The sequence below is a fragment of the Pundamilia nyererei genome, unplaced genomic scaffold (assembly GCF_000239375.1).
Source record: "Pundamilia nyererei isolate P.nyererei 1_Seehausen unplaced genomic scaffold, PunNye1.0 scaffold00089, whole genome shotgun sequence".
Lineage (NCBI taxonomy): Eukaryota > Metazoa > Chordata > Actinopteri > Cichliformes > Cichlidae > Pundamilia > Pundamilia nyererei.
The window spans coordinates 1,131,061-1,145,044 of record NW_005187490.1 but is presented as its reverse complement, the minus strand read 5'-3'; the positions used below and the strand labels follow the sequence as shown (position 1 = coordinate 1,145,044).

Here is a 13,984-nt window from a genome sequence, read left to right as displayed (position 1 = left end):
TATAGCATGCCAATTTTTGGTCCTCACAAAGATGTCTAAACATGCACACACACACACTCTCCATGGCACTCACCAGATGTAACAACCTTTGTGGCAGAAACCATGTACATGTTCAATTCAAACACCAGTACAGTGTTTGCCATTTGCTGTGAAATGGTTCAGGGTTCACGTTAGCTACAACACATTGTTACCTGTGTCCATTCAGGTTCACAGCCCTCTGCTGCTTGTGATGCCACCTGTCCTGACCTGAGCTGTCACACTCTGATAGGCTGAACAGTTTCACCAGCAAATGAGAGCAGACCAAGCTGGTGCTGGGACGAATGTAACATTGTGGGTTTGGAGCAGAGTTAATGGCATACTGTCGTAGCCCTACAAAGAAGCAGTCTGCCATATGATGTCAGTCAGTCAGTGAGTCACTGTGAAGCAACATAGCACTATCCATCTGCTGCTCGCTGCTGTAACATACAGTCTCATAAATACTGAGATTGTGTTACTATGCGAAGCAGAGGACCAGTCACATACAGCGGATGTTTTTCATGAGACAAAACTCAATTTTTATTGGATTTAGTGTTTATTAAAGTTGTAGTTTCCATGACAACAAGTAAATCTCACATTAGAGGATAAAAGCAATCATTTTGGAGTGGAAAACAGTGGAGGAAAGTACATGTGAGCAATGACACAATGGAAGGTAGGAAATTGAAAAGCTGATAACCCATTACTGATCAAATTCATCTTATGGCTCCAAAAAAACCCCCAACATAGCACAAGCAAAATCATATAAATTAAATCCTAGAGTGCTAATGTATTAGCTAACAATAGCTTGCTTCATTACTAAGTTCCATTCAAAAACTCTGCGGGTGCAATGTAGACACACACTCCAGCTTATTAGTGCTACATGACAGAGTAATAAATACAGAAACTTCCCTCACCAAACCTGAAACACAAACTTCTTCCTTGGTCTGTACGTCACAGTAAACTATAAGATTGCAAGTGGATGTAAGGCAAAAAACAGGCATATCATTCATTGGTTCAAAAATAGTCCACCCAAGCTTAATATAAAGCTTACAGTATGCGAGAAATGAAAAGTAGCTCCATTAGTAAACCTCTGTATCCATCTGTTAATACTGATTTTTGATTTATTCTACCTTGAGAACTGAGCTGATCTACTCTTGCTTATTAGCAAGTTGTGTGCTTTCTTGTCTTTCCAGATCCCTATGAAGACCATACAGGCTCTCTGCGTCTCATCACTATCAAGCCCATGACAGCCCAGCCAACCTACTCGTATCCCTCTTCCTCTTCTCACAGCCAAGATTCTGTGGTTGTCAATGGGGACGTGAGTTGGAAAACAAACATTTACACGCATGTCTGCAAAGCTTTCCCGGACTCGGAAGTGGTGACAGAATAGGGCAGAGTAAAAAGTAGGACACCATGAGTCACACAGACAAGTGCAGCATTTGGTAACCACGTTTCGTCTACCATTGTTTAAACGATTGATGATGTTGGACTGCATCCAAATTGAAATCAATCAACTCAATTGATTGAACAAATATTAATGGGTGGTATTGAAGAAGTAGTTCATCAAGCTCTTTAGGTGCATCAACTCAGAAAGGTGCTTTTCCATTCTGTTATACTACCCCTCCTCCACCATAGTAGTAGTAACATAACATCTCCTTTGGGACAAATTGTACTGTTACTGAATATAGCTGTTGTTGCTACAAACACTATTCCTCTGTCTCTCTTTAATCTCTCAGTCAGCCCATCACATCTCATTCTTATTCTGCCTCAACCTGTCTGCACCTTGCTGCAGCTCAAACAGCAACACACAGGCTCATGATAAATCCACCCTCAGTCTATTAACATAAGACTATAAAACCCCATGATTAGAGTGTGTTTCATAGTCTGAATATCTGGATGTGAGTACTAAAAAGAAAGGCCAAAAAAGTAAAAATAACAATTGTGTGTATATATATATATATATAAATAAAATAATAATAATATTTTGATTACTTGAATTTGCAGGCTAACCATAGTGGGCTTAAACAGAAGTCCGACATTGAGCACTACAGGAACAAACTGCGTCAGAAGGCCCGGAGGAAAGGCTACGGAGAATTCTCGCTCTCCGAGACTGGAAGCCACGGTTATAGCCACCGTGACACGAGGCACAGCCGGCACGACAGCGCGGTGAAAGAGCCAATGACTGCCGAGGAAAAGAGGGCGTCCTTTGCAGGGTGTCACAAGAGGTATTGTAATATAAATATAATTAAATATGCATATTTTGGAATATAATTAAATGTTTGTCTTATCACTGACTTGATTTGCTGCAGAAAGTGAAATAAATCTCAATGACCAATCACAAAATATGTATTACGAGGATTAGACCTTATTATGAAATTACAGTTCTTACACATGAAATTTTTGTTTCATGCCATTTAAATAATGAATGTTCAAGTGTTAAACTACTACAATGATGAACAATAAAGGCTAAATCCATTTTTTTTCATCTGGAAATATAAACTTAATGTGATGCTGTAGCTGTAAAGCATAGTTGCTAAGCAACACGTAACAAGTGAGTGAATAGAGAGGGGTGAGATTAGGTCAGCATATTAATATTTCACAGGTCACACTGACAGAGTGTCGGTTTTGCTTGTTTTTGTCACTAAGTTTAATACATTCAGCCTGAGGACACTTCACAAATCCTTTGACATCAGACAAAGAAAAGCTTTTATTGCCTTCTGAAACTTAAACTTCAGCAACGCAGAATCCAAACTGTGACATAGTTTTCAAGAGATTCACTCAAAATACTAAAAAATGACAGCATCAAGAAGCACCTGAGTGCTGATAGAAGGTAATTCCTACATCAAATTTGTTTTTGGTCAAAGTGATGAAATAAAATAAACAAACATTATACATTAAACACTGAAACTATTACTATAACTCATTTAAACAATAAAAAGATGTGGATTTGTAAATTTGAGTAATTTGCATGACTCTACCAAAAACCATTCAGATTTAGAAGAATTTAGGTCATTTTAAGCAAATCGAAAGAATACAAAAGAATTGTTTTGAATATGACAAAAACACTTCTATAATATTTTTCGTTAACTCCTTTCAGTGAATCTTACCAGAAAAACAAATGACACTCAAATAGTTTAATTAAAATATATGGATGAATTCCATAACTGCAAACATGCTGGAAACAGTATAACTTATTGACTTATGGAGGAGGGGGAAAAAAGCTTTTAAAACTTTTAAAATTTTAACTTTTTTTTTCAATGCCAACATACCTGTACAGCAGTTTTTATTAGATTTAACTGGTGACTCTGTACATGCAGCTATTAATCTTATGTTGACCATCATGTCACAAAAGGGTTACCAAGACTGAAAAGAGTTGATCTTATTTACTTTATTGAATTTATTTATCTTCATTTTAGGCCTTTTCCTTTTTCAGAGTATGTATATCAGCTAAAAAACGTCCATACTGGCAAGCTAACATTTTTAGCTTAATAGCTATAATCACTAGCTTCTAGTAACTAACAAGCTCTTTACTAATAGTACGGTAAGTACTGGTATTTGAATACTGTTAGTAGAAGTAGACGACCTTATTGGGAGAGGGAGGCAGTTCCAGAGTTTAGGATTTGCAACTAACTGTGTACGAGTCAGTCAGGAAGGAGACATTAATTAAAGTTATTGATCAATGGATCTAAGCAAGAGGCAGACTTATGCTTCTCACATTTATTGATAGAAATCTTAATTTAAAAAAGCTGGCATTAACAGTGTGTTTGATGTGTATGGTCACACAGATGAGTCAAATTTAAACAAAGAATAAAAAATAACACAGAAGTTGTTAAGCTGAGTTTTAAACATGATGCCAAGGTGCAAAGACATGGTCCCAAGTATTGAGAAGCTTCATGTCCTAGTGATAGCAAATATAATAAAAAAACAATGGGAACCAGAACGGAACCTTGAGGTACACCAGGCCATTTTAAGAGTATTTACCAATGCTGATTATGAAGGACCTCTTACTCAGATAAGAGTAGAGCAATACAGGGCAGTGTTACAAAGTCCTCATGATGGAAGATCAAGCTCTCATTACACACTGCATCAAACTACTGTTATGGCCCGTCTAGGCGCGGCCAGACCACAACATAAAGGGTGATCCATCCCCGTCCAACCCCAAGCAGCACGTCACACAATTAATACTTTGTGACAGTGATTTATTTACAATGAGTGAATTTAAAAACAGAGGAAGGGAGCGAATTATAACTTCGGGGTGAACCCAAGGCCAAAACAACAAACAAAAGGTAGCCTATCTCAGGAGTAAATAAAACTTACCTAGTCAGAAGAAATAAACCAAACGACAATTACTTTTCTCCCTACCTAACAAAAACAGGATAAAACTAATCAAACAAAAAGGCGGTCCACCCCTACATGCTCCTACATTAAACCAACACAGTTAAACAGTGAACACACGGTCTGCTGGTTGGGTTGGGCCGAGGATGAATGACCTGGCAGTCCCTGGCGGTGTCTTCTTATGCGCTTCCTCCTGGTCATTAGCCAATCGGTACGATCCGTCCACCCTGAATGCACCAATCATGGAGGAGCACCTGCACACTCAAATTTACAAATTAAAATAACGACAACAGTCGTAACACCCCCTTTCCCAAGAATTAACATTACCCCCAAAATGTTTAATTCAAGGAGAAAGTTCTCTAGACAAAGTATCAGCCAACACATTCTCTTTCCCTTTCTTGTAACTGATCTCCAAGTTAAAATCTTGCAGCAACAAGGACCAGCGCATACGTCTTTGGTTGGAGTTGCGCATTTGGGAAAGAAACACTAGTGGGTTGTGATCAGTAAACACCTGCACAGGCAGCACACTTGACCCGACATAGACCTCAAAGTGCTGCAAAGCAAGGAGTAAGGCAAGAGCCTCTTTTTCAATGGTAGTGTAATGGGTCTGGTGTCTGTTAAACTTTGAACAGACGGGATGATCTACGCCGTGACCATCTTCCTGTTAAAGAACAGCGCCTGCGCCACACGAGCTGGCATCAACTTCTAGTTAAAAAGGGCGCTCAAAATTCAGCGCAGCTAGCACTGGTGCACTGCACAACAATGCTTTGGCAGACTCGAATGCCACCTGACACGCTGGAGACCAAATAAAAGATCAGTTAGGGGACTAACCACATCAGAAAATTTTTTGCAAAACCCTCGATTAAAAACCGGCGATTCCTAAGAAACGACGCAGAGCTCATTTTGTCTGCGGGACAGGAACAATCAACAATGGCCTGTACTTTCGCAGCAACAGGGCGCACTTGCCCCTGTCCGACCTGTTTCCCTAAATAAGTAATGGTGGCTTTACCAAACTCACACTTAGAGGGGTTTAATGTGAGAGAAGATTCACGAAAACATCTGAACACCTCAGAGAGCGTTTCCAGATGTTCTGACCACGTCGGAGAATAAATGACAATGTCATCCAAGCATGCCTCACAGTTTTTCACTCCAAACAATACCTTCTGCATCAGACGTTGAAACGTTGCAGGTGTGTTTAGCAACCCGAAGGGCATTACAGTGTATTGGAGGAAATGATCTGGTGTTACAAAAGCAGAGACCTCAGAAGCTCTGGGGGTTAACGGGACTTGCCAATACCTTTTTAACAGGTCTAATTTAGTGACGAATGTAGCTGAACCGACACGATCAATGCAGTCCTCCATTCTGGGGAGAGGAGAAGAATCAGGTTTTGTGACTGCATTAACCTTTCTGAAATCAGTACAGAAACATGGGGTGTTATCTGGTTTAGACACCAAAATACAGGGCGAACTCCACGCACTGTTACTGGGCTCAGCTAACCCATGTTTAACCAGGTATTCAACTTCCTGTTGCATTAAAATCCGCTTGGTTGGATTTACTCTATAAGCATGTTGTTTTATTGGCTTATCAACTTCCACAACGATATCATGAAACAGCACAGACGTCAGCCAAGGATGCTCAGAGAAAAGCAGCAAATTAGCTTCAATCAGATCAATGATATCTTTGCGGGTGGAATCTAACAGATGTGACAGAAAAGATTTTCTAACACTTCTGAGTTTCGCAAACGGGCCACAGGCATACAACCGCTCTTCTCAATCAAGTCATCATCTTGCAGATCATACAGCGGTGGTGCCGAACACACAGAGACAGGCGCAATGGGAGAGGTTTTTTCAGCTACTGCATCCTCTCTGGAAACATGGCGTTTAAGCATGTTAACGTGGCTCAGTTTTCTCTTTCGATCAGGAGTTTTTATTGCATAGCTAGTGTCACTTATCTTTTTGTCCACCTCGTAGGGACCGGAAAACTGAGCATGGAGGCTAGACCCAACTAAAGGAAGCAACACCAGAACTTTTTCACCAGGAGCAAAATGTCGGACCACCGTCTTTTTGTCATACTGGGCTTTCATGTTGCCTTGAGTTTGTTCCACATTTTCACGGGCCAGCTGACATGCACGGAAAAGACGCTCTCTAAAACTGCAAACATAATCTAACACATTATGTTCGGCTTGATGCGACTCTGATAACCACTTTTCTTTAAACAGTTGCAAGGGACCGCGCACAGTGTGTCCAAAAACTAAGTCAGCCGGACTAAATCCAAGCGATTCCTGAGTGGTTTCTCTAACAGCAAAAAGCAAAAGTGGAAGTCCCTTGTCCCAGTCTTTACCTAATTTGAGGCAGTATTTGCGCAACATAGTTTTTAGGGTTTGATGAAATCATTCCAGTGCACCTTGACTCTCTGGGTGATAAGGGCTGGTCGTTTGATGTTTCATTTTTAACTCTTTCAAAACCTGGGCAAACACCTTTGACATAAAGTTTGTTTCCTGATCAGTTTGAACAACTCTGGGTAACCCAAAAGTTGAAAAGAATTTTGTGAGGGCTTTCACAACGTTCTTTGCCTTTAATGTACGGAATGGGATTGCTTCTGGAAAACGAGTGGCAGCGCACTTTACCGTTAATATGTACTGGTGGCCTGATTTCGTTTTTGGTAACGGGCCCACACAGTCCAACAGAACTCTCTCAAACGGCTCACCCAGCGCTGGAATCGGGTGAAGAGACGCTGGTGGAATCGGTTTATTTGGCTTTCCCACTACCTGGCATGTATGACATGAGCGACAATATTTCACCACATCCGATACGTCTTTTTGACCCCAACATGTCCAGTTAAGCTGGCATCATGCGTGAGACTGAGAATCTGGAGTCTATATTCCTTTGCCACCAGAACCTTATTTACCCTATGTAAATCAGTTGAGTCAGGAGGCCAAGACCGCAACAGCACACCGTTCTCAAGGAAATATTTTACTGGAGCTTTAGATCCCTCTCTGTCCACAACAGAGGAAAAACAAAGCACCAGTGAAGGATCACCCTGCTGTGCTTTGATCAGCATTACTCTGGTCATGTTCAAGCTCTGATTAATGTCTTCAGGAATCATTTCAGGAACGTCACATGTTGAGATTTTTACAGAATCAATGGGTGACACGAAAGAGTCGTCTTCATCAAGCGTAGCCATAAATGACCCCGACAAATCCACAATCTCACCCATCTTATGAGCCTGCGCACGATTAATTAGACCCAGTGGTAGCCCACTGTATCTTGAATGCTGAGCCCAACACTTCTCTGTAATTGACAAGTTACCCTCCTTTTCCCACTTCGCTTTAATATACACAGTGCTGTCGTTTTTACACCGCAGGATGCTGTTATATAATTTGGAAATAATTTTACTTTGTGCTCCAGATTTGGTTGATAATAAGAATGTTTCTACAAATTGTAATTTGTTTAGGTTCACTTTTAAGTTTTGATTAAAATAATTTCTGACCTGTAGATATTTAAAAAAGTCATCTGACCCTAAGTCGTGTTTACTCCTTAAAGATTCAAAGCTTTGAAATGCTCCCTTATGGACAAATGAATAATAATTAGTTATACCTTTTGAAATCCAGTTTTTGAATCTATTATCATATTGATTTGGAGTAAAATCTGAATCATATGCACGCCATCTTAAAACCTTAGAGGCATTTTCCAAGCCGCCAATTTTTATTACTTCTTTCCAAGCAGATATCATTATTTGTAGCATAGGTTTATCTGTCATATGTATTTTATTCTGCAATTTTATGTCCGATATTAAAGCTGAAACTGGTAGTCCATTTGATCAACCTTTGTTGTTATTATTTATTTTATTTTATATTCAGGGACAGACATGACTGAGGGATAGGAAAGGGAGAAAGAAAGATGAAGGAAAAGAAAAGCAGAAGGGAAGAGGGACAGTGAGAAAGGGCACTTAAAAAGAGAAAGAAGAGAAAAAAAAATCTCCTGGATCACCTGTTGAGAGAGAAAAAGAAGAGAAAACAAGCAAAAAAAAACAGAGATGATATACTAATTATTTTTCCTCTAATCACTGCCTTCAATGCATCCCATAATATTCCTGGAGATACCTCCTCATTTTCATTATACTCTAAATAAGTTTCTATTTCCTCTTTCAAACTCTCTTTAATATTTGGATAATTTAAAATGTTTGTATTCAGCCTCCATAAGGTTGATCTATTTTTGCTTTTTGAGGCAGATCTGAGATAAACCGCGTTATGATCTGAGATGGTACAAGCGCCTATTTCACAGCTTTTAATTCTAAATAGATCATTCTTAAACATGACAATATAATCTAGCCTAGAATATACATTGTGTGGAATTGAGAAGTGGGTATACTTTCTATCATTTGGGTGAAAATCTCTCCACACATCTAGTAGTCCAAAATCGTCCATAAAGTGCACCATTCTTCTTCCAATACTCCTCTGATTGCCTTTTCCATTTGAAGAGTCTAACTTGGCATTTAATGTGACGTTAAAGTCACCACCGCAAATGAAAATTCCCTGACTCCTTGTTGTTGCCAAATTCAAAATCTGCCCATATAAGGACCAATCACTGCCTGGGGGAATATACACATTTAAGAGAGTAATCATAATACCCTGAATTTTACCCGTTACCAATATATATCTGCCTTCCTTATCTTTATATTCCGAAATATGTTCATAGTTCAAAGCTGAGGATATCAAAATCGCCACCCTCTTTTGCCTCCCAGAACTATGGGAGGAATAGAAGACATGTTTGAAACCTAGTTTGTTAAGTTTTGCATGATCTTTGTCAGCTAGATGTGTTTCCTGCATCAGAACAATTTGGGCTTTGTCCCTTTTAAACTTAGATAAGGCTTTCCACCTTTTCACAGGACTATGTAAGCCATTGATATTAACTGACAAAATTTTTATTACCTGCCACTCATCTAGATTGTATTTTCTATGACTATTATACACAGTTTGGTTTGCTGCCTGTACACCCTTATAATAACTAAACATACAACTTATAAAAAAAGGTTTCATCAGAAAAAAGCAAAAATCAAAATAAAATCTTAACTTCCAAGGTAGAGGTCCCTGAACTGGACCCTGCTTCACCTCGAGAGGCAGCTTCCTCATCGGTCTCTCAAGGGAGGCTCTCGATGGTTTAGGCCTCGCTATAAAGAGCATTCATGAGAGAACCTATTTATCTATGTATTGTATAGCGTATAGTAAACTAGCACAGTTTTCTCAAGAGTTTCATAATTTAAACTCTGCTCAATAGACAGGCTTGAACACACTTCTTGGGCTTTTCCCACAAGCTTACATTGGAGTAAGAGGGACCAAAACTCTTTCGGCCACTTCAAAGCAGCGGCTATGCGCTCCAATGCACTGAAATAGGAGTCTACCTCAGACTCGCGAAACGGGGGAACCAATGTGATGTGCTTACTTATATCAAAACTAGCAGAAGAAGAAGCACTTGTGCTTGATGACGTTGGGGAACGTTTAGCTGAGCCTTTTTTAAGCTCAAGAGCTCTGATACGGAGTTGCATAGCTTGCACCTCGGGCTCCTTGTTGCGGGTCTCCACCTCTCTTATGCGTGAGGCGCAGATCCTCAGTTGACGTACCTTCACTGGACTCAGAAATCCGATCAGCCTCCGTGCCAGCAGCAGACGCATCAGCTGCATTAGCATCCGCTTCAGATGCAGTGCCATCTGCCTCTTTCACTGGCTTGTTTTCAGCATCCCCCCGTGGTAGAAGCACACCTTTCTCCACTAGCTTTTCAGCCAGGGTTTCTTTCAACTCTGCCTTGTGAGCACTGTAAGACACTTCCACATTACAAGAGTTAGCCACAATGAGCAGGTCCGCTTTCTTACATTTGTCAATTTTTTTTCCATGAAGGTGCCTCCAAATAATCTTCAAGTGAGAAATCCATTCTCACACCCCCCCACACAAAAAAAATAAAACTGCCAACCAGAACAGGACACGCCAACCCAACTTACCAAAAAGCGAGAAAAGACACGGAAAGCAAAAGAACTAAACCAAACGACAATTACTTTCCTCCCTACCTAACAAAAACAGGAGAAAACCAATCAAACAAAAAGGCGGTCCACCCCTACATGCTCCTACATTAAACCAACATAGTTAAACAGTGAACACACGGTCTGCTGGTTGGGTTGGGCTGAGGATGAATGACCTGGCAGTCCCTGGCGGTGTCTTCTTATGCGCTGCCTCCCGATCATTAGCCAATCGGTACGATCTGTCCACCCTGGATGCACCAATATTAAAATTACGACAACAGTCGTAACACTACCCTAAACATAGATGTCAAAGGACTGGAAAAGGACCTCAGTGCCATCAGGAGTAATTGTAGTAATGACACTAAGCTGGTGTTGTATTTCTTTCCACCAGGTACTCTCACCCACGAGAGCCTACATATTGGAGCCGGCAGTCTCTGAGCAGCCCCAGTCCAGTAGAGACAGAGATGGACCTGCTGGTGCTCAGGGAGAGATCCAGGAGGGGCATCCGCAACAATGGCTATGATGTAAGTGACTGGACAACAACCTTCTGAAACAGTAAACCAGGAATGGGGTCAGTAGAGCAGATCCAGAATAAAGCCAGAAACTATAGCTTTACCCAAATTGTAATATGTGAGTATAGGTCTATATAACCTGTGTATTATAACCAAGAGTTCAGACTTAACCAAGGTCTGTGACTTGAGGATGGAGGATTTCTTTTTGAATCTCTGGACTCAGATAAACTTACTGAGTAGTAAGAAAAAGCAAAGCTCTTAAGTCTGATTCTGTAACGAGCTGTAATATAGCAGCTCAGGTCCAATCTCAGAACAACTGAGTGCCATAGAGCGATGACGAAATGGGTCACTTGATAGTTGTAGGAAAGTAAAGCGCTGCCACTTCGTCACACTAATAAAATAATCTCTTGAGAGCGTTCTAACTTTAATCCTTCCCTTCCTTTCCTCTCCGATGCTTTTAGCTCTGACCCAGTGGATTAACAAATTACCTTTTGATGAACCTTATAAACCTACACAGACACAGAGATGAAGAAAAATAAATTAGATAGAAAAGAAGAAAATGACAAAAAGATTAGAGAGAGCACAATTCCTTCATTTTTACAGTAGCCAACAGGGGTGAAAAGGCAGAGAGGAGGAGATAAAACGGGGACAGGTAGAGCATCGTGAGTGAAGTCTCTTTATGCTGCTCCTCTGACGCACCATAGTAACAGCATCGACCTGCTACCTACCTGAATGTCAATGACTCTGAATATGATTATAGCCTATTCATGGATTCAGATGGGAGACTTGATAGCAGTTAATAGCCTCGGATGCACCAAACGGTTTGGAAGGAGAACATGGTGTGTTTCTGCATGAGCGTGTGTGTGTGCAGACAGGACAGAAAAGCAATGTGAACAGAATCCCTTATCACTTTTGTTTTCATGCTTTGGAACGGTTGAGACATATTAAAGCTGTATTAGCAATGTTTGGATTTATGAGTGGCTTTTATGTGGTTTGTGGAATTTATTCCTGTGGTTTTGTACAATGGTTAGGTCATAATTTAATAATATTCTTTATCCAACTTTTAATGGAATCCTGATGTGGTGATGTGATTATGTTTTAATGTCTTGTTATTCATTCATTCATTCATTCATCTGTTAGTCTAATTAATTAATGCAAAATTTAATTAAAAACTGATACAGTGGGTTATTTTAGTTTTTGTTACACACGTCTTACATTAATCTGATGAAAGTCTTTTTTCCTATGTGACGTTTTAACACAGCATAGTCACAAATAGCTGCAGTAGTTTAGCTAATCTGAAAATCTAAAAAAAATGCCAATTTTTATAAGGTAATAAATATATTTAGATATACAGTTCTATTTGGGGAAAAAGGCAAAGAATATTAAATATAGATTTGATACTGATCTCTACCCTGTTAAATGTCACAGAAAAACATTTACTGCTATTAAAAACTAATTTGTTACATTTAACCACATTTTTGTGCTCCCAGAAAACAACTGTTTCCATTTATCTTTGCATATGTCCGTAGCAGTTACTGACTTACATTACTGCATAGTGAGTTGATACTTGTAGTATTTCCTCCACCACAAAACCAGCAACAGTCTTGCTGCTCCTGATGTTCCTTGGAGAGTTTGGACTAAAATCGAATTTTAGAGCTGCAGCACCGCCATCTTTCTTCTTCTCAACGGACTTTACCCACATTATTGTGGAGCTGTAATTAGCCTCAAGATGCTTCTTCAAAATTATAATAATTATTATCACCCTTGCATGAAATGAAGTGTGAATACCTTCCCAATATAATAACCATCTCGTCTCCCATGACAACCTTTAAATGCACAATGACACAACTGTAAGATTTTGCTACAGCACAAATGAATTACTAAAATAAAAGTATAACTTATTTGCTTGTGTTACCAGAGAAATATTCTCCTTTTTTTTGGTCATTATATCAAGACTAAGAAACTGATTATCTTTGTTGGGAACTATATTTTGTGCTTGCAGCCCGGGGACATGAGCAAGCAAATAAACGGTCTTTAGTCTCTGGTAGTCTCTGGTGTAAGCAGTGAGAGGATCCATTTCACCACCAACTCCTCCATTCATTCCTGTAATTGTGGAGCATCTTTCGCTCTAAAAGCACAAAATATTAATTCAATATACATGGATGCAAATCCGTCCATATGAGATTGGACAGGTTTGTGTTTAGCAAAAATAACGCTAGGAAATCTGTGTCCAGGGACAAGAAAAATAGTAAAATTCTAGAAAGAAAAAAAAAACAATAGATGACAGCTGTGAGACTTTTTTTGTTGACTAGTACACGACTCCATTGCAAGGAGTCGAGAAGAGACAAACGATGGAACTGCATCAGGATTTTCTCTTTTTTCTTTTTGTTACAACAGAAAAGATAAAAAGATAGAAAACAAAAACAAGAAAACGATATCTATGTCCATGTGATTGAGTTGAAAACATCCAGTTGTACAGTTAGTGCTATACAGTTATAACTATACAGTTACATTTCTCAAGGATTGATGAAAGCACTCAACATAAGAGGAGAAAAACACGAAAAACTAATGTTTGTGAGTGTGGCTCGTTTTACTGCTTCTGCAATAACTGATGAAAACATCGGCACCAGAATGTTTATCACTTCGGGTTTGTTTATAAGGAAGCCAGGAGTGAAAGAAGGAATGTTACGAGCTTTACACTGTGGACAGATGACCTTGGTGTTTGTGTCCTCGAAACTTATTGGAAAAGCTGATCAACTGCTTTTGTACTGGTTGCTAAATGTTTGTGTGTTCACTCCACAGGGTGAACCAGAACCCTTTGAGGAGACCAACGTGGACCGTCTGATGAGCTCTCTGGGTTATGGAGGTGGATCTACTGGCACTGGGAACGGCAGCTTAGGGGTGAAGGCTCACCGTGGCTCCGACTCCTCCACACTCAGCTCCCAGCCGTCCATTGACGAGGTCCGTACGCAGATGCATATGTTGCTAGGCAACGCTTTTAGCCTGGCACCTCCGGACCATGACCCTCCTTCTCCTCCAACCAAGTAAGTTTTTATTTTTCACTGAAAACTCTTTTCTTTTATAACATCTGCATAATTTACAGTACTGTG

At 39.9% G+C, this 13,984-nt stretch overlaps 1 protein-coding gene across 2 annotated transcripts in view; it reads left to right on the top strand.

The window, feature by feature from the left end:
• kiaa1549la (KIAA1549-like a) overlaps window positions 1–13,984 on the top strand; it is a 116,956-nt gene that overhangs the window by 94,324 nt on the left and 8,648 nt on the right. For both annotated transcript variants that reach the window (XM_013912428.1, XM_013912427.1), the window contains exons 15-18: window positions 1,209–1,333; window positions 2,020–2,240; window positions 10,754–10,886; window positions 13,677–13,918. In XM_013912428.1, the coding sequence (XP_013767882.1) occupies window positions 1,209–1,333; window positions 2,020–2,240; window positions 10,754–10,886; window positions 13,677–13,918 (721 nt within the window). The remainder of the gene's footprint in view (window positions 1–1,208; window positions 1,334–2,019; window positions 2,241–10,753; window positions 10,887–13,676; window positions 13,919–13,984) is intronic.